Source organism: Coregonus clupeaformis, chromosome 11 (genome assembly GCF_020615455.1).
Source record: "Coregonus clupeaformis isolate EN_2021a chromosome 11, ASM2061545v1, whole genome shotgun sequence".
Taxonomy (NCBI): Eukaryota; Metazoa; Chordata; class Actinopteri; order Salmoniformes; family Salmonidae; genus Coregonus; species Coregonus clupeaformis.
Genome location: NC_059202.1, coordinates 26022137 through 26049004, shown reverse-complemented (window position 1 = coordinate 26049004; position 26868 = coordinate 26022137). Strand labels below are relative to the sequence as shown.

The 26868-nt window shown below is 43.4% G+C and overlaps 1 protein-coding gene across 2 annotated transcripts; it reads left to right on the top strand.

Annotated features, from left to right (window-relative positions):
- Nucleotides 1-293: 293 nt before the first annotated feature.
- LOC121576450 (calcium/calmodulin-dependent protein kinase type IV) lies at nucleotides 294-26868 on the top strand. Of its 2 annotated transcripts, XM_041889600.2 has the most exons (11): nucleotides 294-1390; nucleotides 4402-4480; nucleotides 4562-4624; nucleotides 6014-6096; nucleotides 6655-6727; nucleotides 17671-17761; nucleotides 21009-21083; nucleotides 21731-21806; nucleotides 22070-22196; nucleotides 24086-24238; nucleotides 25063-26868. In XM_041889600.2, exons 1-11 carry the CDS (start codon nucleotides 1284-1286, stop codon nucleotides 25594-25596), a joined length of 1461 nt encoding a protein of 486 aa, XP_041745534.1. In that variant the 5' UTR covers nucleotides 294-1283; the 3' UTR covers nucleotides 25597-26868. The 2 variants fall into 2 exon arrangements, with proteins under 2 accessions (XP_041745534.1, XP_041745535.1); XM_041889601.2 differs by lacking the exon at nucleotides 4562-4624 and having other exon boundaries at nucleotides 295-1390.

The window sequence follows — 26868 nt, the reverse complement described above, 5'->3', positions numbered from 1 at the left end:
GCACTATAACCACCGAGTTGAACACAGCATGGAAGCACACCGACACCGGACGGGACATGATTTTTCACAATTGATAAATAATTTGATCTCTTTCTACTAAATATACTGAATCTAACGATTAGGCACCGGGTTCCTCCACACAGATTAGCAAAAAGAGATTGCCAGTAGTGTTGACAACCGTTGAAATCAGTGGCGTATTATCGGGATATTCCCCTCATTGACATGTTGGTTGCATATGTGGACCAGGGCTTTACAGTGGGATAAATGCATAACATTGGTTTTGATTGACTGTTTGACTTCCAATTGCAGCGCAGATTGTGGTTGCTGTGAATGCAACGGATTGGAAGAAATGGGCGTGGAGCAGATTTCCCCCTCAATGACTGTATCTGATGGTCCTCCTACCCCCAACACCGAATACACCAGCCTCACAGCCACTGCTACCACCTACCCACCCCAAACCGAGGATGAAAGGAGGAACACATATTGTATAGCGAGATAAGTGCAGACCATTGGATGGGCGTTTATATAGAGACCAATAGTGAAGCGTGCATCAGCGAGACGAAATCTATATTTGCGAATATTATGGAACAACAATATACACATAGGCCTATTGACGGATCATGATTTAATTCGCACCTTAATTAAAGTATTCTATCTCGGACCATGGACTGTTCTTTGTCACGGACCTCGGGACTATTGAGGTGCTTCGTTGCATGATATAGTAATATTTTCATGAGTGCGCTGTTGTGGGTGGGATTGTACTGCAAAAGATTCAAAGCGTAGGCTATAGGTTTATGGATTCGGGACTCACACGGCGAGGACCCATGGAAGCTGCGACAAATGTGGACATGATGCAGTAAACTTCGAGTAAAGGATAGTTATGAATGGGCGAATTAAATTGTGTCGGTATATTGCAATAATAGAACAATAATGGATGGTTTTTGTTACGTGCTATATTGCATAGTGACTAAACTTGAGCTGTAATGCAAAGCCTACATGGGTTTTGATATCGGCGCTGACAATATATTTATGTGTGGCAACGTAAACATTTGGATTATCTTTGATTTAACATAACGGTGAGAGTCGTTAACCAAAGACTGGTTATCTCTACATGGCTTGTCGTGATTTGGCGCGGGGGAATTCAATAAACATAATGCCTTCTCTTCGTTTCGCGTAATCTGAACATTACGTTTTAATCTTAAAAATAGGAAAAGTAGTGTGCGTGCGTTTGGGCTTTGCGCTCCTCAGGAATCCTGTGATTTGTGTGATTGGCCAATATCAAAATGCCCACCTCACGCTCGGGCGCTAGCCCCGTGGAATACTGGGTCGATGGCTCGCGCCGAGATGTCTCCATGGAGGAGTTCTACACCATAGGCCCTGAACTGGGAAGGTAGAGTACTGAACTGTGTGTTCCTTAATTGACACCAATGTGTAAACACCACCAGCATCATCACCTTCATAACTATCAAAAGGGTTGTTTCTGGTCATGTTCTGTAGAAACATACAGTATTATGAGTGGAATTCCATCCATTGGGATCTAGTTTGTCATATTAATCTATGGCTATAGCTAAAGGGTTCATTTTGAAATACCATGTTTAAAATGTCAGTATTCATCTAATGTGTCTATCTCATAGTTTAGATTTGATACTCTAAGACAGACAGAACACACATTCATGTACAATTCATCAATTACATGCAGAGTTCAGGCCATGGACAGCTCCTCCTGACAATTCATCTCCCATACTCTCACCTCATAAGTAGCCTACTAAAATTATTGTCAAGACACATTCAACATGTCAACACAGTATTTTCACTCTGTCAGAGATCTTCTGCCCAACATGTTTGCTATGGAAATGGGACATCATGGAAAACAGGCTCAACATCCGGCCTAATTATCACTGGACAACAGTGAAACGTGAGGGCATTAGTGCAAGTATGGAGAGGAAACAGGTTTTAAGACCCATTTTCTGAGGCTTTATATGGAATCTCCCATTTCCATTACCTCTGAACCCTCCACTCCCATCAGTCCATATGCCTCTATGGCTTAAGTATGCTTTTACATCACGTCCAGATTGACAATGTCAACTTGTCAATATTTGTCACTTGGAGTGAGAGTCAGTGGAGTGTTGAAGTTTGGAGGTCTGACTGTCAAATGGAGTGACCATTGGAGCCCTTCTGTGCATTCATGCATTTGGTGAGGTCATTTGGCAACAAGCGTAAACAACAGTATCCCACCATGTCAGAGAGACAGGTGGTCCTGACTCCTAACTGAAAACACCTGATTCACACTATAGGGCACAACCAATCCAAGCCAAGCAGATCTGTACTGGGCTGGCCTGGTTACACAACCACCATATAGCTGGTGTAACCGTGCTGGAAAGATCAATGTGTAAAGACAATATCCGAACCAGCACAGTGCAGTTGGGATTGGCCCTGTAGTATGAGTCAGTCAAAATATTTCCATTAGACAGCTGTGGAACAGGTAAAAGCCTCAGAATGCAGCTCTAATGCTACCATGTCTGTTATACTACATCTCATTTTATTTGAACTGTATTAGCAGTTCTCTCCTCTCCTGCAACTGCGTAAAGGATGGACACCAATTTTGTCACCAAATTCTGTGTGAGACTGAAAAGAGAGATCTCACTGTCAGCGGTAAAACATAAACTGTATACCGAGCTCTCAAAAAGCTGGCTATACGTGCCCCTATAGGACTTAAATAGATAACACTGGACTAAAATCCAATGATATGGTGATTACAAAATGTTGCTAGAATTAGCAGTAATAATTGAACACCAACAGCGCATATTGACTCAGAATCGGATGTTTACCGAATGAATCATCATCGGTGATCGGCATTTGATGATGTCTCTACAGTTAGTCGTTAGTCAACAATAGGCCAGTTCAGCCACAGGTACCTGCTTCATGCATGTATGCATACTGTATATGTACATAACCTACTCTCAGTTTCCCCGGCCTCCCCATATAAGGGCGTGCATGGTTGTTAGGGGTCTACTTTTCGAGGAGAGGGTTCCTGGTTGCCAAGGAGACCCTAAAGCTATGAGAGTAGAGTCGAGAGGGCTGCGGATTATGCCTGGATTGTATTAGCAGGAGCAGGACAGCTGGAGATGTAGGGACTCATTTCCTAAGCAGGCCAGGGCACAGCGCTGTGCCCACATAGGGATACTACTGAGGGGAAATCCCAGATTAGATGGCTGCTGGCTGCTGCCAGTACGCACTCATTATTACACAGTCTTATGTAGAAACATTTTAAATAGTGTTTTTTACATTGGAAAAAATTAGAGACTCAGAGCTAGAAAATTGTATATCATACACTACAGTTGAGGAACAATGGGAAATTAATTCTGCTTTGAAAGTTGATAAACTTGTAACCCCACTTTTGAGAACACCTACTGGAGAGCTCTTCTTTGTCTACACCCATTCAGCATAATTCACAACCTCTTAAGCCTTAGCCCCACCCATCTCTCTAAGGATTCACATGTGCTAAACAGTGTACTAAACAACCAAATATTTAAAGACTAAAGGCTGGTTTATACTACGTCTATCGACATGTCTGTAGACAGTTGTCGCAGTGACATCATGAACATTCTATTGTCGTCCGACATCAAACTTGTTGTTGTCATTATGAAAAAGTATAAACACAAAAACGACAGGCTGGTGGTGCAAAATAGCATAACTGGTGTATTTTAACACCAATAAACCCATCCGTTTAAAAATGAATTCAGTATATGTCAATCTAGCATACCAGGCAACTAAAAGCAACTTTCTAAACAATGTTTTGGTTAGTTTCTAGCTTGTTAGCTAGCTAGCTAACACTAAGTTAGCTGGCTAGGCAGTTCAAATAATGACTAAATCATAGCTGACAACGTCTTAACTTTAGCTAAAATTTATTAATTATTACAGGAAAATAAACTCATTATTTACAAGTTAATGGCGAGCTAATTACAGAAATAGCTTACGGTTGTGAGTGTGCCGAAATAAAAGCAGGGCATTCTACCGGAGCAGGGCATTCTACCAAAGCTGTTATCAAGGCAAAGGGTGGCTACTTTGAAGAAATTTGTTTAACACTTTTTTGGTTACTACATGATTCCATATGTGTTATTTAATAGTTTTGATGTCTTCATTATTATTCTACAATGTAGAAAATAGTAAAAATAAAGAAAAACCCTGGAATGAGTAGGTGTGTCCAAACTTTTGACTGGTACTGTATATGTATTTACTTATGATGATATGAGCTTTTTACATAATACTTACAAACAATGAAATAATGATTCATAAGCAGTTCATGAGCAGAACTTAAGCTAAAATGCTGAATCATTGCACTATGGAGAGACAGCCATTTGATCATAGTTGTAGATGTTGATTGATTGTTCTTCTTCCCAGGGGGGCTACGTCAGTGGTATTTCGCACTGAGGAGAAGCAGACACAGAAGCCCTATGCTGCAAAGGTCCTCAAGAAGACTGTGAGTCCTTCCTTCGGCCATTTTGAACATCTGAGTTACACTAAGTATCATATCATATTAATGCATATTAATCAATTTCAGATTGACAAGAAAATAGTGCGGACTGAAATTGGAGTTCTGCTGCGACTTTCCCACCCAAATATTGTAAGAGTTCACAGTTTTTTTTAACCTTTATTTTTATCCGAGACACCACTTTCAAAAAAAAAATCTAAACTTTTTCAAAGACTATCCATGATTGACATGAACTATAGTGGTGACTTGTTGTAGGACACTAGTAACTAGAATGTTTTTGACATACACTGAAAAAATATATAAACGCAACATGCAACAATTTCAAAGCTTTTACTGAGTTAGAGTTCATATAAGGAAATCAGTCAATTTAAATAAATTCATTAGGCCCTAATCTATGGATTTCACATGACTGGGAATACAGATATGCATCTGTTGGTCACAGATACCTTAAAAAAAAGGTAGGGGCGTGGATCAGAAAACCAGTCAGTATCTGGTGTGACCACCATTTGCCTCATGCGGCGCGACACATCTCCTTCACATAGAGTTGATCAGGCTGTTGATTGTGGCCTGTAGAATGTTGTCCCACTCCTCTTCAATGGCTGTGTGAATTGGCGGGAACTGGAACACGCTGTCGTACACATCGATCCAGAGCATCCCAAACTAGGTGATATGTCTGGTGAGTATGCAGACCATGGATGAACTGGGAAATTTTCAGCTTCCAGGAATTGTGTACAAATCTTTGCGACATGGGGCTGTGCATTATCATGCTGAAACATGAGGTGATGGCGGCGAATGAATGGCACGACAATGGGTCTCAGGATCTCGTCACGGTATCTATAATAAAATGCAATTGTTGCCCATTCCATAACCCCACCGCCAACATGGGGCACTCTGTTCACAACGTTGATATCAGCAAACCACTCACCCACATCTGCCCAGTACAGTTGAAACTGGGATTCATCCGTGAAGAGCACACTTCTCCAGCGTGCCAGTGGACATTTTTTATTATTTTTTAGTTAAAAACACATTTTTATTTACAATGACGGCCAATTGCATGCTCCCTCGAAACTTGAGACATCTGTGGCACTGTGTTGTGTGACAAAACTGCACATTTTAGAGTGGCCTTTTATTGTCCTCAGCACAAGGTGCACCTGTGTAATGATCATGCTGTTTAATCAGCTTCTTGATATGCCACACCTGTCAAGTGGATGGATTATCTTGGCAAAGGAAACAGGGATTTAAACAAATTTGTGCACCAAATTTGAGAGAAACAAGCTTTTTGTGCATATGGAAAATTTCTGGGATCTTTTATTTCAGCTCATTAAACATGGGATTGCATTTATATTTTTGTTCAGTGTATATTGTTTTGTTAGCCATTTCTAAGAGCATGATTAAAACTTTAATGGTGACTTCTTCTTTCTAGTAGCATTAATGTTTTTGACATGTTGTCTTGTGTTTTTCCAACATTTAGTGGTTTTCTCAATCTCATCTTCCTCTCTAACCTGTGGTTTGGGCCCTCAGATCCGCCTGAAGGAGATTTTTGAGACGGAGACCGACATCGCCCTCATCTTGGAGCTGGTTACCGGAGGGGAACTCTTTGACAGGTGATTACGCCCAAAATATGCCACCCCCATGACCCCGTCTAAACCCCAAATTCTTGCTGAAATTGGTTTCACTTCGGCGGGGCCAGAGGTGGAACCAGTGGCCTCACGCGATCCCCCCCGTTCCATTTCCCTGCTTTGCCATTAGCAGAAATGTATGACACAGGCTTTATTGAGATGCAGAGTATAAAAGGATTAGAAAATGACATTTGTAATGGCCCTCACCAGCACTGTTGCCAAGGAAACGATTAGAAGACTGGTTGGAGCACAGGCCCCACCCAATCTGTATAACTCATTATGAATATTACGCAATATCATAGACCCTTTCTCTACTGTTCTTTTGTATTTTGGTATAATAGCACTGTAACCAAATTAAATTGTTTTTTAATCTCTTTATCCTACTATCACCTTATAGGTTTAGCAAAGTTTGACAGTAACAACTGCCTACAATTCTCTCCATGTTTTCTGACTTTCACAGAGTTAAGAATGGAAGAATCTCTCAAAGTGGGGCATTTGAACTCTGTGTAACGTTTTGACTCCTTGTCCGTTTGTCTCTTTCAGGATTGTGGAGAGAGGGTACTACAGCGAGAGAGATGCTGCCCACGTCATCAAGCAGATTCTGGAGGCAGTGGCGGTAAGAGATGTGATTGAATGGCCACTGATGAGCTATTGAGTAGGACTGTGCCTTATGAAATCAAATGCCTTGGAATTTAGAATGAATTCTTAGATGCACATCACGCCTCTATGCAGAGAAGAGAGAGATGCTGTTCCTGCTGCATGTCTTGTCTTTCAGTATAATTGCATCATTTGGCTTCAATAGAAAACAGGTCAACATGGAGCTGAGGGAGACTTTTCAGTGTTGACGTTTTGACAAAGCTTGTTCAGTCGAGACAGGTCTCTTATCCTTAGGAAAATCGTAGGAAAATACACATACTTTAAGGCTTAAAGCTCAATTTGTTTCAAGTTTGCTCTTATCCAGGGGCTACTGTGTCCAGTCACTGCACTGAATTTTGAGACTTAACGGTACACTTACTTTGAGTCATAATCGCATTTCATCTTAAAGGTCAATATGTTCAGATTGTTATTTTTGGTGTGGGCGAGTATGTGCAACTGCAATCACTGCACTTAACTTGCAGTCGGCGTTGAGTGGTATTTCAGGCAGAATGATACCTGAACCCCAAAAATAGAAGATTATCATTTAGCCAGTGGAAAATGCCACTAAACAATGTTTTGGGGTTTAGGACTTGGCAATGGCATCAATGAATATCAACGAGAAGATTAGTGTGAGAGCCTTTATTTGGAAATACAATGTATTGTAATCCCAGGATACAGGCAGCTAGGGGCTTGGCTGCACACACACTCACACTCACACGCCACGCACACACTATGTTTCTCTGGGCGGTAGATATGGGTCAGATGTGTCGTCAGATAGGTGTGTGGCAGATAGGTGTGTGTGAGTGTACGTGTGTTTGAGTGACTCTACGCACGTGTGTGTATCTGTGCGCAAGTGTGTTTAGTGCACCACAAGTGTGAATTAATCCTCTCAGAGATCCATCAAAATCCCCCCCACTCTTAATCTTCTGACCAAGAGAGGTAGCAGGGATGTGGGCTGCCTGTTATGTAACAGTGCTAGCGAGTACGTGCCTGTGTGACAACCAACCAAACCGCTGCTGTGCGGCCCATAAAGCCTGCTTTTGGTTTCTAAAGCATGCTTAACGCTGGTGGCTGTGTGGTGGAATACATTTAATCCACGCGTGCTTTTAATCTGGAGTAAGGGTTCATCATTTGTTTATGAGTGTTCTTGTGTGTGTGTGTGTGTGTGTGCATGGAGGCGTGTGTGTGAGAGTGACAGAGAGAAGGGGCAATGCAGAGTTCAAGTTTGGAGTTTTGTTTATGTGTGGGTGGACAAGCATAACCACTCATGCCATCTTTCTGGGGTTTCTTCCCCTCACTGCGTCATCTCATAGTTAATCACCTCAGAGCTACTTATAATGTCATAATGTTGTAAATATGATTGCTGAGTATATATGCACTGCATGTTCCCTATATACAGTTAACTACCAAAATATAAGAAACACTTGAGTAAATGAGGGATACAAAGTATATTGAAAGCCGGTGCTTCCACACAGGTGCGGTTCCTGAGATAATTTAGCAATTAACATCCTATAATGCTTAGGGTCATGTATAAAAATGGCCAGTTATTTATTATTATTTTGCCTAACATGGCTAGAAGAAGAGATCTCAGTGACTTTGAAAGAGGGGTCTAAAACGAGCATAGGTGGTTTAACACTTATGGGAGATTCTGGAGCGGCGCCTGAGACAGCGTTTTCCACCACCATCAACAAAACACCAAATTATGGAATTTCCCGTGGAAGAATGGTGTTGCATCCCTCCAATAGAGTTCCAGACACTTGTAGAATCTATGCCAAAGTGCATTGAAGCTGTTCTGGCCCAACGCCCTATTAAGACACTTTATGTTGGTGTTTCATGTATTTCGGCAGTTACCTGTACATCATACCTGCCATGCGAGACATATAATAAAGCTCCTGTCTTGCACGGTACCAACACATTTTATTGCTTCATATTGTGTGGTGTGAGCCCCGTGAAATGTACATTTGTTTTACATTTGAGTAATTTATCCAGAGCGACTTACAGGAGCAATTAGGGTTAAGTGGCTTGCTCAATGACAGATTTTTCACAGTCAGCTCGGGGATTCAAACCAGCAACCTTTTGGTTACTAGCCCAATGCGCTTAACCACTAGGCTACCTGAATGGAAAATTTATTTTTTCCATTTGGCATTTTGCCTCTGTGTGTAGGCCTTTCTATAGGGATAGTCTGTGTGTAACGAATCGCCATAGACATCAAGGTGACCCCCCATCGTTCTGTACTGTATCTAGCAGGCTGGTCCCAATTCTCAGTGTTTTTTGTCATCTTGTTAAAAAACAACATCTGTCCAGAGCCCAGCCACACAAACTTAATTAACACAGCTCGACACCGCTATGAGTCATGGGTGTACTTTGGGCCCTCCCCAGCCAGCCAAGCTAGCGTTCTGCGGCGCAGAGCCAGCACTAATGGTGGCTGATTCTCTGATTTACGACCTTTCTCCCAGGCAGACAGAGCCAGAGCATCTCAGGGGAGATGGGTTCAAAAGGTTCTGAGCGAGGACCCATCAATAGCCAGTCTGGCAGGGGAGTGAATAAAGTTTTCCATTAGAACAAATAGCAGTCAGGCCAGGCACTTAGTGCCGATGCTAACTAACTAATGGCAGACCCAGGGCGTAACCACAGGCTTTCTCGGAGACGTCGCTGGCTAATTTCCCAGAATGAGTCCCAGCGTTCGCAGCCAGGAAGGGAAGTGTGCGGTAATGACAAGTGAGCGTGGCACTGCGTGGGTGTTGTTAGCCGCCCCAGTAGGCCTCAACGGGTAGTCACCGTGGAAACTGGGCAAATATTTTGACTAGGCAATTATAAGTCTCCTCATAGGGCCTCTCTGTACCTTTACTAGAGAGGTCCTGACCTTAGCACAATCATGATGATGACTGTTCAAATGACAGACCTTATGAAGACCCAGTGGTGGAAAAGGTACTCAGTTGTCATACTTGAGTAAAAGTAAAGATACCTTAATAGAAAATGACTGAAGTAAAATTGAAAGTCACGCAGTAAAATACTACTTGAGTAAAAGTCTAAAAGTATTTGGTTTTAAATATACTTAAGTATCAAAAGTAAAAGTAAAGGTATAAATCATTTCAAATTCCTTATATTAAGCAAACCAGACGGCACAATTTTCTTGTTTTTTATTTAATTACGGATAGCCAGGGGCACACGCCAACACTCAGACATAATTTACAAACGAAGCATTTGTATACAGACTTGGGATGTCCCCGACTAAAACAGATCTTGGTCGACCGTGAGTCATCCTGTTCTTTCGACTAATTGATTGGTCGAAATGTTTAAACTGATCTTTTCCATATATAGACAGACACACCCTATGTGTTTGAATAAAACCAACTACATATGCACTGAGCTTGTCTGATGCTTTAAGCACACTGTTTGATTAAATAATGAAGACACACAAATGACTCATTGTGTTAAAAAATATGACAGCGAGTGCCTGTGTGACTGGCACATGTTGTCTCTCTCCTCCTTACTGCAGTGAAAAGGCACCACAGCACAGCAAGTGTTTATTGCGCTGTCCGTGCTGAAGCTGCAACATAATTTCAGCCATTTAGTTTCTTACTTGTTTCTGACTGAAAAGTTCTGTTACCGAAATCCCTAATTTGTTTAGGAAAAACATTCCATATTCCCTCAACCCTTGCTCTCTTTACGTGAAACATTGCATGCATGTGACCAATTGGGCCTGACCTATATCCTATCATGATCACATCAATACATTGGTTAAACTCCGAACACAGTAATGTCGACAGCAAAATGGATGCGGAGGACATGAAAAAGAAACTTGAAACGGGCAAATGTTTACTGGTTGCTCAGGAGGGAAAGGGGAAGTCAGGTCTGTGGAAGACATTTGACTTTGTAAACTACTGGAGATCAATAAAAAGGAGGGTATAGGAGCAATAATTGTGTGAGTATTATGTGTGCCAAACAGTTGCTGTTAGATTACAATATTATTATTTTTTCTGTGTCACGCCCTGGCTCTGGGGACTCTTAAATGTTGAGCCAGGGTGTGGACTTGTTATGTTTAGTTGTCTATGGGTGTTCTAGTTCACGTATTTCTATGTTGGCCAGGGTGGTTCCCAATCAGAGGCAGCTGTTGCTTGTTGTCTCTGATTGGGAACCATACTTAGGCAGCCTGTTGGCACTTTTGTTTTGTGGGATCTTGTTCCGGAAGGTTTGTGTATTTAACCTAGGACTTCACGTATCGTTTATTGTTTTGGTTCGTTGTGTGTACAAGTAATAAAGATGTACGCTTCTCACGCTGCGCCTTGGTCCGCTTCTTCCCATAACGATCGTGACAGAAGATCCCACCTCGACTGGATCAAGCAGCGTGATGAGGAGAGAGGATGGACGTGGGAGGAGAAGAGTGAGAGTCTGGCGAGAGCCATGGAGGCCATGTTCACGGGGGAGAGACAAGCCCAAAAAGAATTTAGGGGGGGGGGGCTCACACCGTGGACGGCGAGGCAGCGGGAGGCCGCGATAGAGCGGTTCGGCAGGTTTGCAGAGGAGGCCGCCAGGTTACGGGGGCCACTGGTCACGAGGGAGAAGGAGAGTTTAGAGGCACGGCGAGAGGTACTGGGGTGTGTTACCAGTCCGGTCCGGCCCGTTCCTTGATCCCCGCACAAGGCCAGTGGTGTGTGTTCCCAGTACGGTCCGGCCTGTTCCTGTCCCTCGCACCAAGCCTGTGGTGCGCGTCGCCAGCCCAGTCCGGCCTGTGCCTGCTCCCCGCACCAAGCCTGTGGTGCGCGTCGCCAGCCCGGTCCGGCCTGTTCCTGCTCCCCGCACCAAGCCAGTGGTGCGCGTCGCCAGCCCGGTCCGGCCTGTCCTGCTCCCCGCACCAAGCCAGTGGTGCGCGTCGCCAGCCCGGTCCGGCCTGTTCCTGCTCCCCGCACCAAGCCAGTGGTGCGCGTCGTCAGCCCGGTCCGGCCTGTTCCTGCTCCCCGCACCAAGCCAGTGGTGCGCGTCGTCAGCCCGGTCCGGCCCGTTCCTGCCCTCCGCACCAAGACAGTGGTGCGCGTCGTCAGCACGGTCTGGCCCGTTCCTGCTCCTCGCACCAAGCCTGTGGTGCGCGTCGCCAGCCCGGTCCGGCCTGTTCCTGCCCCTCGCACCAAGCCTGTGGTGCGCGTCGTCAGGCCGGTCCGGCCTGTTCCTGTTCCCCGCACCAAGCCTATGGTGCGTGTCGTCAGCCCGGTCCGGCCTGTTCCTGCTCCCCGCACCAAGCCTGTGGTGCGCGTCGCCAGCCCGGTCCGGCCTGTTCCTGCTCCACGCACCAAGCCAGTGGAGCCTGAGCAATCCGCTCCACCGGTGTCCAGTCCAGCTCTGGCCAGCGGGACCAGACCAGGGGCGCTACGGGGGGGTAGCGAGAGAGTGGTGGTCACGCCCGGAGCCGGATCCGCCTCCGAGGCGGAATGCCCACCCGGCCTCTCCCCTGTTGTGTTTGGTTGGCGCGGTCGCAGTCAGCGCCTTTGGGGGGTACTGTCACGCCCTGGCTCTGGGGACTCTTAAATGTGGAGCCAGGGTGTGGACTTGTTATGTTTAGTTGTCTATGGGTGTTCTAGTTCACGTATTTCTATGTTGGCCAGGGTGGTTCCCAATCAGAGGCAGCTGTTGCTTGTTGTCTCTGATTGGGAACCATACTTAGGCAGCCTGTTGGCACTTTTGTTTTGTGGGATCTTGTTCTGGAAGGTTTGTGTATTTAACGTAGGACTTCACGTATCGTTTATTGTTTTGGTTCGTTGTGTGTACAAGTAATAAAGATGTACGCTTCTCACGCTGCGCCTTGGTCCGCTTCTTCCCATAACGATCGTGACATTCTGACCATTTGGAACAGTGTAAACAACACTAAATAAATAAGTGTACCAGAGAGTCTGTTCTAACGAAAAAAATATAATATATAAAGCCTTTATTACAGCAGACTAAAAACAGTTGCATGCTTTTGTGAATTGCGGTTTATTTATTGTTTAGGCGAATTATTCAAGCTCCCTTTGTTCTTTAATTTAAAAAGGAAAATGCTTGATTGCAGTTCAAAGCATGAATGTCTCCTATGTTGTGTGATGGCATGAACGAATGGATGATTGATTGATTGATACAGTAGCCTATACAGTATATTGAAATATAGGCCTAAGTAAGTTACGGTATTAAGACTAAACGGGATGCGCTCTTAGGCCTACAGCTCAATGGTGGTTATACAAGGCTACTATACAAAGCCTACTAATGATAACGACATTAATTATTATTATTATGATGATCATAATAATAGTTGTAATAATAACAATAAGAAGGAGATCTAGAAAAAGGAGGGTATAGGAGCAAGAGCTGCATGCATATTATGTGTGACAAACAGATGCCATAAGATTACAATATAATTTTTCTGCCTGTTTGGAACAGTGTAAAAAAACACTAAATCAATTATAAGTAACACCAGTCTGTTCTAACGACAAAAAAATGGTAAAGCCTTTATTACAGCATAGCAAAGATTAAAAACAGCAGAATCTGTGAAATTGCTTTATCCGACATTTTGCCTTTGCATGAGTAGGCTATTAAACAAACACTCAAACAGGAAACAGAAGCAGGATCTGTCTTATTTCTGTAGATAAATATGGATGAGTTATAAAGCCAGGCATATTTAACAGTTTGGCTACTGATTATATACCTAATTAAGTTGGGGTTTGCGCTCACCTCAATTTACACAATTAGGCAAAGACCTATTCGCACGGGACTAGTATTACTAGAGAACATTGGTTATGTGATTATTACCCCAGAATGTCAGAAGATTCGGACGGGATTAGTTTTTTCCAAATTGCCCCCTGTAAATCTTTATTTTTTTCAAATAAATTGACAGTTATGAGGAAAGCCTTGATGTTTTTTTCTAGGTGTGAATATATTTCAACAAGTCCAGGCGATAACAGGGCTACACTGATAACTTGAGCTCGGTTCCCAAGTTTCTAAACCATACCAAACCATCTTTGGTATAGTGTCGCCATAATATTTGAATTGAGGAAGTGTGATCATAATCATTAGGATATTTTAGCGATCCGCAGTAGACGTCCTAAATGCCCCCAGCCTTCAGATCTGAGCTAAACAGTGCACTTGCACTTGAGATGGGTTTTAAAGCTATGGATGCGAAAGTGAATGTATCCTTTCCAAACGTTTAGGTCAGTTGTATGCTGCTTTGCGAGCTATTAACAGCAAGGATTACATTAAATAGGCGCAATATTTTTTACTGACGCATTTGGCAATATTGAATTAATACGCACAAAACATATGAACAAAAGCATTCACTGTGAAAGTTGATACATGTAGGCCGTTCATATATAGGCTTTGCGCAACACTTCGTTCAATTTATCCAATTTATCGAATCAGTTATTGTTTTCTTGCTCAAACCGTGAGCAACACCTGTCAAACCCAGACATTTCTCTCAAAACCTAGGGATGTCGATTCGCACGGGACTAGTATTATCAGAGGACCTTGGAGGTTGCCAAAAAACAGTAGGTTATTCTGGCTGGAATTGTTACTCTCCTGCCATGTACAAACTACTACCATGGCAGATTCAGACGGGACTAACATTACAGATGTGGTGTTTTGTGCTTGGAGGTTGCCAAAAAAACAGTAGGTTATTCTGGCTGGAATTGTTACTCTCCTGCCATGTACAAATTACTGCCATGGCATATTCGGACGGGACTAAAATTACAAGTGTGGTGTTTTGTCCTTCACAGGTCCTCAACTGGCAGCTTCATTAAATAGTACCCGTAAAACACCAGTCTCAATGTCAACAGTGAAGAGGTGACTCCGGGATTGTTGACCTAGGCAGTTGCAAAGAAAAAGCCATATCTCAGACTGGCCAATAAAAAGATGGGCAAAAGAACACAGACACTGGACTTTTTCTTTGCAACTCTGCCTAGATGGTCAGCATTCCGGAGTCGCCTCTTCACTGTTGACGTTGAGACTGGTGTTTTGCAGGTACTATTTAATGAAGCTGCCAGTTGAGGACATGTGAGGCGTCTGTTTCTCAAACTACACACTAATGTATTTGTCCTCTTGCTCAGGTGTGCACCGCGGCCTCCCACTCCTCTTTCTATTCTGGTTAGAGCCAGTTTGCGCTGTGAAGGGAGTAGTACACAACGTTGTACGAGATCTTCAGTTTCTCAGAACAAGAATAGACTTACGAGTTTCAGAAGAAAGTTATTTGTTTCTGGCCATTTTGAGCCTGTAATCGAACCTACAATTGCTGATGCTCCAGATACTCAACTAGTCTCAAGAAGGACAGTTTTATTGTTTCTTTAATCAGCACAACAGTTTTCAGCTGTGCTAACATAATTGCAAAAGGGTTTTCTAATTATCAATTAGCCTTTTAAAATGATAAACTTGGATTAGCAAACACAACGTGCCATTGGAACACAGGACTGATGGTTGCTGATAATGGTCCTCTGTACCTATATGCCTATGTTGATATTCCATTAAAAATCAGCTGTTTCCAGCTACAATAGCCATTTACAACATTAACAATGTCTATTTTATGTTATTTTAATGGACAAAAAAATTGCTTTTCTTTCGAAAACAAGGACATTTCTAAGTGACCCCAAACTTTTGAACGGTAGTGTAAGTAGTAAAGTAAAGTACAGATACAACCGCCCCCCCACCCTACTTAAGTACTTTACACCACTTTGAAGACCCGGTCTGGTCGAACAGCTGTTGCCAATAAACCACATGGGAGCATTGGCTGTAATGTACAGAGATCATTTTACTGTCCTAATGAGTGTTCTGTAACCATGTAATGAGGATATTAGTAGCCTGACCAGGCCAGTTCACTGCCCAGCACTGTGGCCGAGCTAAGCCAGCTCCATCATGATCGGATCACTCCACCAAAAACCCAGAACATGCGAGGAAACAAACACAGACATATTACCAAACTTGCATAAACTACAAACTTGCCAGAAATAAAAGATTGGGGAACTTGATCAGTGCAATACTGGTGTATTGATAGGGAAGAACATAGGGGTTCAACAATCAACAGTCCTTAGAGCAACATTTTAATAACTGAAAACCTTATTCCTACCTGAACCTCTGGTTGATTATTTGAGTGCAAGTCCAAGGAAATGTGTAATCCAATAGAAAAACATTTAAAGTCAATAATCCAACAGAAATCCAAAAGGCCATTATCAGGCCAAGAACGTATATTAACACATTCTATTCATAGTTCCATAATTTCATTTTTTGTAGGGGCAATGTTTCCTTTCAATTTACTCTTACGCTTTCATGGTATAGTTAGAAAACGACAACACAATCCGGTAGTTATAGTTGGAACTCTCTTGACTCTTGAGTGACAGGGAGGATGGTAAGAGCAGTCTCTGAGCTGCTGCAGCAGTGGGTCCTATCTGTGGAGTCTATTTTAGATCAGGTGCTGCTCATTTACAGTTTCAATTCATCCTGCCAAGTGATGCCCTGATTGGTCTGAATCCCTCAGGTCCCACAGCAATTCTCTCCTTAAGCTACGATCGCTGCCTCCGTTTGACATGCTCTCTGTTCTTCAAGTTTCAATGCCTGAACAGATCTGTCATCTAGTCCACACACGTTATCGTTGACTTGAACTAAAAGGGACTTGTTCTCTTGGTAGAAGTGTGCGTAGTTAAAAAGGCACTGTCTCTCTTAGGACACTGAGCTTTTTTTGTACTCAACTACCACTTAAACTCTATTTAAAGGTGGCAGAACTCGCTTCCAGCTGCATAACTGTGACAGCTCCTGGGTTGGGGTGCCCTTGATTACTAGGGCTATAACAATACATGGGATGACCTGGTATAACTAGGGCTATAACAATACATGGGATGACCTGGTATAACTAGGGCTATAACAATACATGGGATGACCTGGTATAACTAGGGCTATAACAATACATGGGATGACCTGGTATAACTAGGGCTATAACAATACATGGGATGACCTGGTATAACTAGGGCTATAACAATACATGGGATGACCTGGTATAACTAGGGCTATAACAATACATGGGATGACCTGGTATAACTAGGGCTATAACAATACATGGGATGACCTGGTATAACTAGGGCTATAACAATACATGGGATGACCTGGTATAACTAGGGCTATAACAATACATGGGATGACCTGGTATAACTAGGGCTATAACAATACATGGGATGACCTGGTATAACTAGGGCTATAACAATACATGGGATGACCTGGTATAACTAGGGCTATAACAATACATGGGATGACCTGGTATAACTAGGGCTATAACAATACATGGGATGACCTGGTATAACTAGGGCTATAACAATACATGGGATGACCTGGTATAACTAGGGCTATAACAATACATGGGATGACCTGGTATAACTAGGGCTATAACAATACATGGGATGACCTGGTATAACTAGGGCTATAACAATACATTTTGATAGCATGTACAGCAAGGGTGTCCAATCTAATCTGCAAAGGAACGGTGTGGGCGCAGGCTTTGCTCCAACCAAAGTAGTTTTGCATCGTGACTCATTCAGAGGTAAATCATGTTGTATCCTTGAGTATCAATCCAGTATTGAATCATAGTTCTGTCAGGTGATTACAACCCTATTGATTTCCATTCGGTAGAGGCTTGACTCAGTTTAACAGTATCCCTGTTACCTGAGCTCTGCTGGCCAGAGAAGGTGGCCTCTTATGATCCCATATATTGTATTACATGACTGAAAAGGTTTACCCCATTTTGAAAAACTGAAAACGAAATGCTCATGGTAAAAAAAAGAGACAGTTTCTTCTAATTGTTGTTGTGGCATTTTAGAACGTCATTCCAAACTACAGTATCTACTAGTTATGTCACGCTGACTTGCAACTTACAGTCAGTGCTTTCAACTAATGTTGCAACTGTTTTGTTCTCTTGTGTTTGTGTCACAGTATTTACATGAGAATGGGGTGGTGCACCGTGACCTGAAACCAGAAAACCTTCTGTACGCTGACCTCTCCTTGGACGCCCCGCTTAAGATAGGTAACTACATGTACCTGTAGGCTGTTACACACCTGACACCTTCCTAGATCAACTGACTGTCTCCAAGATCAACTGACTGTCTCCTAGATAAACTGACTGTCTCCTAAATGAACTGACTGTCTCCTAGACAAACTGACTGTCTCCTAGATAAACTGACTCTCCTAGATAAACTGACTGTCTCCTAGATAAACTGACTGTCTCCTAGATAAACTGACACCTTCCTAGATCAACTGACTGTCTCCTAGATAAATATGTGTTGGCACTGATGACAGTGCCACTGTTGGCATTTTGGGAATGTCACATATGAAACTTCCAAATTTGTATTTATTTAATTATTCTCATATTACAGATGGGGAAAGATGTGTCTTGGTATTCATTCATTACTAGTCTCTCCCCCATCCATAACTGAAGTTACGTCTGTTGGGACATTAGGTATACTGTATGAGGCATTCTTCTGGTGCGCAGTTTTTTGCATTACTGATTATTTGGACTAATCGCAATTTCGCATGGTGGCATCTTTCACATTTCGGAAGGGGAGGGGTTAATTTGGCCCAAAGATTGCCAAAAAGATTTCAGAGGAGGGGGTGTTGACTTCGCCACTCGCACTAGGCGAAAAGTCTCAACGCTTCCCCCAAAACCAAATCTCGAATTTGATTCTGGATTCCAAGATGAATTCATTACTGGCAGGAGTCGGGGATCTGGACGTTTGATATAGCATGAGCTACTTTGTTTACTACTGTACCTCGTGTTATTGATGTCCGTTCCATTACTCCTAAGTAATGGTTTGGTCACTAAATTAACTATCCCTCTGTATCACACAGAACATGTAACATAAATGATAAAACAATTAAAGATGATAAGGCCAATGCTTGTCTCATCCATGCTTGTCTCATAACTCCAAAAAGTTTTGGGACACTGTAAAGTCCATGGAGAATAAGAGCACTTCCTCCCAGCTGCCCACTGCACTAAGGCTAGGAAACACTATCACCACCGATAAATCTACAATAATCGAGAATTTCAACAAGCATTTTGCTACGGCTGGCCATGCTTTCCACCTGGCTACCACTACCCCGGCCACCAACTCTGCACCCTCCGCTGCAACTTGCCCATGCCCCCCCCCCCGCTTCTCCTTCACACAAATTCAGACAGCTGATGTTCTGAAAGAGCTGCAAAATCTGGACCCCTACAAATCAGCTGGGCTAGACAATCTGGACCCTTTCTTTCTAAAACTAGCCGCCGAAATTGTCGCAACCCCTATTACTAGCCTGTTCAACCTCTCTTTCGTAACGTCTGAGATCCCCAGAGATTGGAAAGCTGCCGCGGTCATCCCCCTCTTCAAAGGGGGTGACACTCTAGATCCAAACTGTTACAGACCTATATCCATCCTGCCCTGCCTTTCGAAAGTATTTGAAAGCCAAGTTAACAAACAGATCACCGACCATTTCGAATCCCACCGTACCTTCTCCGCTATGCAATCCGGTTTCCGAGCTGGTCATGGGTGCACTTCAGCCACGCTCAAGGTCCTAAACGATATTATAACCGCAATCGATAATAGACAGTACTGTGCAGCCGTCTTCATCGACCTGGCCAAGGCTTTCGACTCTGTCAACCACCGCATTCTTATTGGCAGACTAAATAGCCTTGGTTTCTCAAATGACTGCCTCGCCTGGTTCACCAACTACTTCTCAGATAGAGTTCAATGTGTCAAATCGGAGGGCCTGTTGTCTGGACCTATGGCAGTCTCTATGGAGGTGCCACAGGGTTCAATTCTTGGGCCGACTCTTTTCTCTGTGTATATCAATGATGTCGCTCTTGCTGCTGGTGACTCTCAGATCCACCTCTACGCAGACGACACCATTTTGTATACATCTGGCCCTTCATTGGACACTGTGTTAACAAACCTCCAAACGAGCTTCAATGCCATACAACACTCCTTCAGTAACCTCCAACTGCTCTTAAACACTAGTAAAACTAAATGCATGCTCTTCAATCGAACGCTGCTGGCACCCGCCCACCCTACTAGAATCACCACTCTCGACGGGTCTGACCTAGAGTATGTGGACAACTACAAATACCTAGGTGTCTGGTTAGACTGTAAACTCTCCTTCCAGACTCACATTAAGAATCTCCAATCCAAAGTTAAATCTAGAATCGGCTTCCTATTTCGCAACAAAGCCTCCTTCACTCATGCTGCCAAACATGCCCTCGTAAAACTGACTATCCTACCGATCCTTGACTTCGGCGATGTCATTTACAAAATAGCCTCCAACACTCTACTCATCAAATTGGATGTAGTCTATCACAGTGCCATCCGTTTTGTCTCCAAAGCCCCATACACTACCCACCACTGTGACCTGTACGCTCTTGTTGGCTGGTCCTCACTACATGTTCGTCGTCAAACCCACTGGCTCCAGGCCATCTATAAATCACTGCTAGGCAAATCCCCGCCTTATCTTAGCTCATTGGTCACCATAGCAGCACCCACCCGTAGTCTGCGCTCCAGCAGGTATATCTCACTGGTCATTCCCAAAGCCAACACCTCTTTTGGCTGCCATTCCTTCCAGTTCTCTGCTGCCAATGACTGGAACGAATTGCAAAAATCTCTGAAGCTGGAGACTCCTATCTCCCTAATAAATAAAAAAAATAAAAAAATGTACACTGAGTGTACAAATCATTAGGAACTCTTTCCATGACATAGACTGACCAGGTGAATCCAGGTGAAAGATATGATCCCTTATTGATGTCACTTGTTAAATCCACTTCAATCAGTGTAGATTAATGGGAGGAGACAGGTTAAAGAAGCATTTTTAAGCCTTGAGACAATTGAGACATGTATTTTGTATGTGTGCCATTAAGAAGGTGAATTGGCAAGACAAAATATTTAAGTGTCTTTGAATGGGGTATGGTAGTAGGTGCCAGGCGCACCACTTTGAGTGTGTCAAGAACTGCAACGCTTTTGGGTTTTTCATGCTGAAAAAATCCAATTTTTATCAAGAATGGTCTAGCACCAAAGGACATCCAGCCAACTTGAAACAACTGTGGGAAGCATTGGAGTCAACATGGGCCAGCATCCCTGTGGAGCACATTCAACACCTTGTAGAGTCCATGCCCCGACGAATTGAGTCTGTTCTGAGGGCAAAAGGGGAAGCAACTCAATATTAGGAAGGTGTTCCTAATGTTTTGTCCACTAACACTAAACCATTCAAATGTATAATAATAACACTAAACCATTATCTGATCTTCACAGCTGACTTTGGCCTCTCAAAGATAATAGATGAGCAAGTGGCCATGAAGACGGTGTGTGGCACGCCTGGATACTGCGGTGAGTTATAAATTGACAGATATATCCCAATGTGAATATGATTGTAGGATCAGGGTCGTCTTGTGTGTTGTGACACTAACGCAGTGTTTATTGATTGGTGCTTCCCATTGAACCATAACAAAACAAATTGCAAGGTCACACTAATGAAGGGAAATAGAGGTCACAGTGTGTGACTTTAAAGGGGCAACCCGGGATTGGCTAGGAAATATTGAGATATATTACATAGATACATACATTGTGAGATTGATATCAGTCAAATGAATCATCCTCAAACACAACAAATTGTTGGGGCGCACTATTATTATTTATTATTGAAATATATAAAATGTAATATGAGATGGACGAGAGGAATAAAGCACAGAAAGTTAGTGGGGTAATGGGGAAACGAACAGCTGCCTCCAGGGGCATATGTGGTCCGTGGGCTGCAGCACTACAACTAGGCCAGCCCCCGGGGCCGCACGGTTTAATGGAGGCTACAGCGGGCAGCTTTCAAGGAAATAACATTCATAGTTCATACTGTGTTTATGAGGGACTAATATGAGTCAAAATGAACTGTCCTGTGCCTGTGTGGGAGATGACAGCTGGCTCTCACTCTCTCCCTCTCCATCCCTCCATCTCTCCCTCCCGCCGTCCGTCTCGCCCTGCAGCTCCAGAGATCCTCAGAGGCAATGCCTATGGTCCTGAAGTGGACATGTGGTCTGTGGGAGTGATCCTGTACATCTTGTGAGTAAAAAACAACAACTTTAAAATCTGTCCCAAGATCTGCGTGTACTCAGTGTGGGTAGCTGTCAATCTGATGACAAATTGAAGTCCTCTCATCGCAGTATTGCAGCGAATCTAATCTTAGATCTTTCCCTTTCTCCTATGGATTCTGGATGTAATATGCTGTTTCAAGTATATTACAGAGGTCCCGTATCTGTCTTTAAAACAAGTGAGAGTGATGAAACAAACAAATAATTAAAGGGAAATGTTGCCTCTGCCCTCAGGCTGTGTGGGTTCGAACCATTCTTCGATCCGAGGGGAGACCAGTACATGTACAGCCGCATCCTCAACTGCGACTATGAGTTTGTCTCCCCCTGGTGGGACGAGGTCTCCCTCAACGCTAAGGACTTGGTAGGTTCCACCGTTTACTTCAAACAGAGGCTTTTATTATGAAAAACGCTTATACTGTATTTGAAGGTCTGCTTATGAACAGCTAATAGACATTATTGCTTTCTTTGCTAACGGTTGAATTATGTAAATGTGGGTACAAGGGCTGTTATTTGTTATTGATTACAAGGCCTTTTAATACATGGGGCTCTATTTTCGACTGGCGTTAAGGAGGCGCTAGTGTCAAACGCACGTTTGTTGGCAATTTCGACCTATGCCTCGATCACACAACATAACGCTGCGTTTGCCTTGCAGCATTGCGTTACAGAGGCAGTTGCAGTGCGTTCTGTGTGGTGCATACGTTGGATTCATTAAATGTATGCATCAAACTATATGTGTAGACGGCTTGACAGAAATGGTAGCAGAAGGTGAATGTTGAACTTTTGTTGCACACATCCAGATGATGCTGCGTCCCATTTTGCGCAATGACGCTGTCGGTGTGATCGAGGCGTTACAGCCAGCACGTTGTTGCACAAGGATTTTACCTGTCTTATATCAGATCGCTTGCGCTCAGATGGGAGGGGTGGAAATATTTTAGGTGTGTCCTTACAGGGGCGGCAGGTAGCCTCGAGGGTAGAGCATTGGGCCAGTAACTGAACGGTCGTTGGTTCAATACCGAAGCTTTCTGTACCCTTGAGCAAAGGTCTTAACCCTAATTGCTCCAGGGTCGCTGTACACTCACTGCGGAAGTCTCAGGGGGAGTTGGGGTATGCAATAAACACACTTGTGTGTAACAGGAAAATTAAAAGCACCCCCCAAATAATAAAAATGTGATCCAAAGTGCTCATTTCAGGCAGTGCATGTGTCCTACACCCTCCATGATGTAGGCTACATGTGCCCATCGAGAGATGAGAACCTTGGTTAATACCGGTGAACCTAGTATGTAGAAGTAACTTTCCTGTATCAATTGCTTGTTTCTTATGTTGAAAATCACTGATTAAAAAAGATATACAAGGATCTTGAGCATACTCTCCAGTGGAAAACTGTTATTGGGGAGGAGTCTATATTAAAGAAAATTATGTCATAAATGTGAACATTCCATTGATAATTTGGTGTGTCTAAATCCAGTGTCACTTGGTGTTAGTACATTTAAATGAAGGGAAATAACATTCAGCAAAATGATTAATCATATCACTTTAGTAAATTATTTTGAAAGGGTTGATGACCTTTTGAAAGGGTTGATGACCTTAGATTTGAGCATTTGTGGCCTCCATTTCAGAAAATCATTACTACTGGTGGCACAATGTTATAATGGTTAAAATAATTTAAAGTCATTAAGTTACCACTACAAATACCCACAAGCTACCATATTAGTTGATTTAGAATGAGATGATGTACCCGAAAAATATATAGAAAAATGTATATGCCCAAATGCCATAGTAATTCAAGAATGACCCGTATATGACAAATATAAGATGTAGAACAGTACTGTAACATTTGTTAGGTTGTAAAATTTAGTAAAATGGATATGTAACCTTTCATACAATTTCTCTCATGCTTCATGGCCAGTTGGTCAAAAAGCCATTACTGCTTGGCATATGTTGTATAACCTCCTGCCAAACAAGCATAAAACTCCCAATAAAAAATAAGCCTGACTTTTCTTCTGTGAACCACTTGCTCTGGGCCGAATTCAATCAACTTTGCTTCAGCACCGTTAATACATTTTCTTTCTTTACACAACTACCGTCTTTATCAGGCCTGGGTCAAATACATGTAAAATACTTATAATATTCGAGTTGTGCTGGATTTAGTTTGGGGTTTTAGTTTTGCACTTTTGGGACTATTCCATTGCTGCCACTGTACAAGGTCAACTAAGTCAAAAACAACCTCTCTCCCGTTGGCTGTCCCCTCAGGTCAGTAAGCTGATAGTGCAGGACCCCCACAAGAGGCTGACAGTGAAGGAGGCCCTGGAGCACCCCTGGGTACTGGGCAAGGCTGCCCGCTTCTCCCACATGGACTCGACTCAGAGGAAGCTACAAGAGTTCAACGCCCGGCGCAAACTCAAGGTGAGCGATGGGCTTGATGTTGGGGCCCAGTATGGGGGCAGATGAGTGCTTTATTTTTTAATAATAAAAAATTGACCAATGTATAAATTAGCAGCAAAAGTAGATTTCATAGCTGTTCCAATAATTTGAAATAAAAACTTTTTTCAAAAGAAATGTAGGGCTCGATTCAATCCGTATCGCTGAAGTTCAGTGCTATAGGGCGGCAGGTAGCCTCGAGGTTAGAGCATTGGGCCAGAAACTGAAAGGAGCCGACAAGGTGACACATATGTCGCTGTGCCCTTGAGCAAGGCACTTAACCCCAATTGCTCAAGGGGCACTGGACAATGGTGAGCCTGGCTGTGACCTGCCACTCTCTGTGGGTAACTCAGGGGGAGTTGGGAAATGCAAGAAACACATTTCCATTACACACTTGTGTGTAACAGGACAAATATAAGCACGCCCCAAATTATTATTGAAAGTTAATTTCTGATTAAGTCGACTGAACGCAGTCTCAGCGAACATTGCCTTTAAATTTCAATTGTGCTATAACTCTGAACTTCAGCGACATGGATTGAATTGAGCCCTCACTCAGAGTAATGCACTTTTGATGACAATAGACATCAACAAACATTGCAGTTCTAATGATTGTATGCTGTCCTGATCCTCTTGGGAAATGTAAGCTTGTGGCCCAACCATCGTCTTGATTGGAATGTATGAACCTAATCACCACTATTGTTACATTGAAATTCAGATTCTGGCTGAAGCACAGCTGTATGCCTTGTCTCTGAGGCTCTCGTGGCAGGCTTGGTGACTGACAGCGGTGTGCCATGTTTCTCTGACTGCAGGCTATCATGAAGGCTGTGGTGGCCACCAGCCGTATGCACGAGGGCTCCCGGCGGCGGACAGACAGCTGCGATATGCCCGGCTCCGACAAGACCACCTCCAGGCAGAGCAGCATGCAGCAGGACCCTCCCCAAGACCAGGACCCTCCCCAGGACTCCCAGGAGGGCCAGGCCTGCCAGGGAACGGACACTGCCCAGACCCAGGAGGAGGACCAGTGCCCCCCGCCCCTCCCACCACAATGCCCCAGACCCTCCACCACCACCCCTCCTCTACTGGCTGGAGCTCCTTCCCCCTCCTGCCCACCCACCAGGCCCCCGCTAAGGGGAGTTGATGGACAGAGACAGATGTCGGTCATCCCTAAGACCGCAGTGGTACGGCCTATGGTGCCCCAGAAGAGCTGCTCCTCGGTGGACTCCGCCACCACTAAGCGGGAGCCGTCCTTCCCGGTCCTGACCACTCCCCCGAGCCCCAAAAGCCTCGGCAACGGATTCTCCACGGGGGTGGAGTCTGGCAGCAAAACAGCACAGTGTCAGTGAGTGAGTGGCATGTACCAAACAGTAGGAGCTTCTCACCTAGGAGCTCCTACTGTTGTCCTAAGATGGCCGACGCCATTGTGAGAGTCAGGTGAGATGGTAGAAGATGACAACATGGAGGAGGAAGGATCAGAGGGAGAACCTTTGGTCAAATCTCGTCATATCTGTATCTGTTTAGATTCAGGACAAACGACTACTATACTTCCCTTGATATTTATTGTTCCTCCTCTCTGTGCGTAACGAGTTCGGATACTCATAACGAATTTGCAAATGAACTTTTAACTTTGGTCTAAACTTTGTTGCCAAGTTGCTTTCATTTCTCTTAATTTCCATTGCTTTTCAAGACAAGGCCTCTCTGAACGGGACAAGGCCTCTCTGAACTGTTTTACTTCAAAGGCCACATATTTTGTATTCTCTGCACCTTTCTACAATACAATGTTGGAATCTACGGACTTCATATGCAAATATGTGAATGCATACACATAATCCTCTCATTCAGGTAGTAACGATATTGTATTTGTGAGCTTATGAATGTAGTCAAGGTGTATTGTAATGTTTATTTTGCTATAATTGTAATGATGTTCTAATATTTGCACTGTATACATTTGATTAATCTATATAGATCGCAACAAAAAGCAAGCTAATCTTTTACTATTTCAGTCAAACTGCACATTTATTCCTTTGGAAATGTATATGGCTGACCAGAGAAGCTTGTTTGTGGCTCAAACCAATTTTCCCCTCATTCAATTATTTTCCAAACAGTGGTTGTAAAACCTCATTCTTGGGTAGTTACCCATCTGCTGAAGGAACGCACATCATATTCACCTTATCTCTACAATCTCACTGGAGCTACCACTCTACCTCTTCGTGTACAGGGGATTCCAACCCAGTAATGGCAAAACCTGTAAAGAAACTATTGGACGAGGTGAGGTATGAGGCGAAGCACAGCCTTTCTGCAACAATCATTGTCAGTGGCAGGTAAATACCTGCGAGGCGAACCCTCGTTTTCATTGGCTAAGGGCTTTTCTCAATGGAATTCAAATAACTGATCAAATGAGTGTCATTAAAATACAGTCCATTTCTATTTCAAGGGCCAACCTTCACCTGCTATCGTGTATTCTCACTAACTCTGTCATTGCCAAACAGTAAGCCTTGCATTATACTGCTGACATGTTAACACAAGTATAAACCATTCATTTACACCTATGAAATTATGTATATAGTATGGATATTTTACTTATAATAATTATTGCTTACAGATGCTTTATTTGGGGG

What these genes read in the sequence shown, in the direction of transcription:
- LOC121576450 (XM_041889600.2), top strand. Translation starts at nt 1,284, where the DNA reads ATGCCCACCTCACGCTCGGGCGCTAGCCCCGTGGAATACTGGGTCGAT. An exon ending in AGATTCTGGAGGCAGTGGCG is followed by an intron (nt 6,728 to 17,670) that starts GTAAGAGATGTG and finishes TTTGTGTCACAG; the next exon opens with TATTTACATGAGAATGGGGT. An exon ending in ACGCCCGGCGCAAACTCAAG is followed by an intron (nt 24,239 to 25,062) that starts GTGAGCGATGGG and finishes CTCTGACTGCAG; the next exon opens with GCTATCATGAAGGCTGTGGT.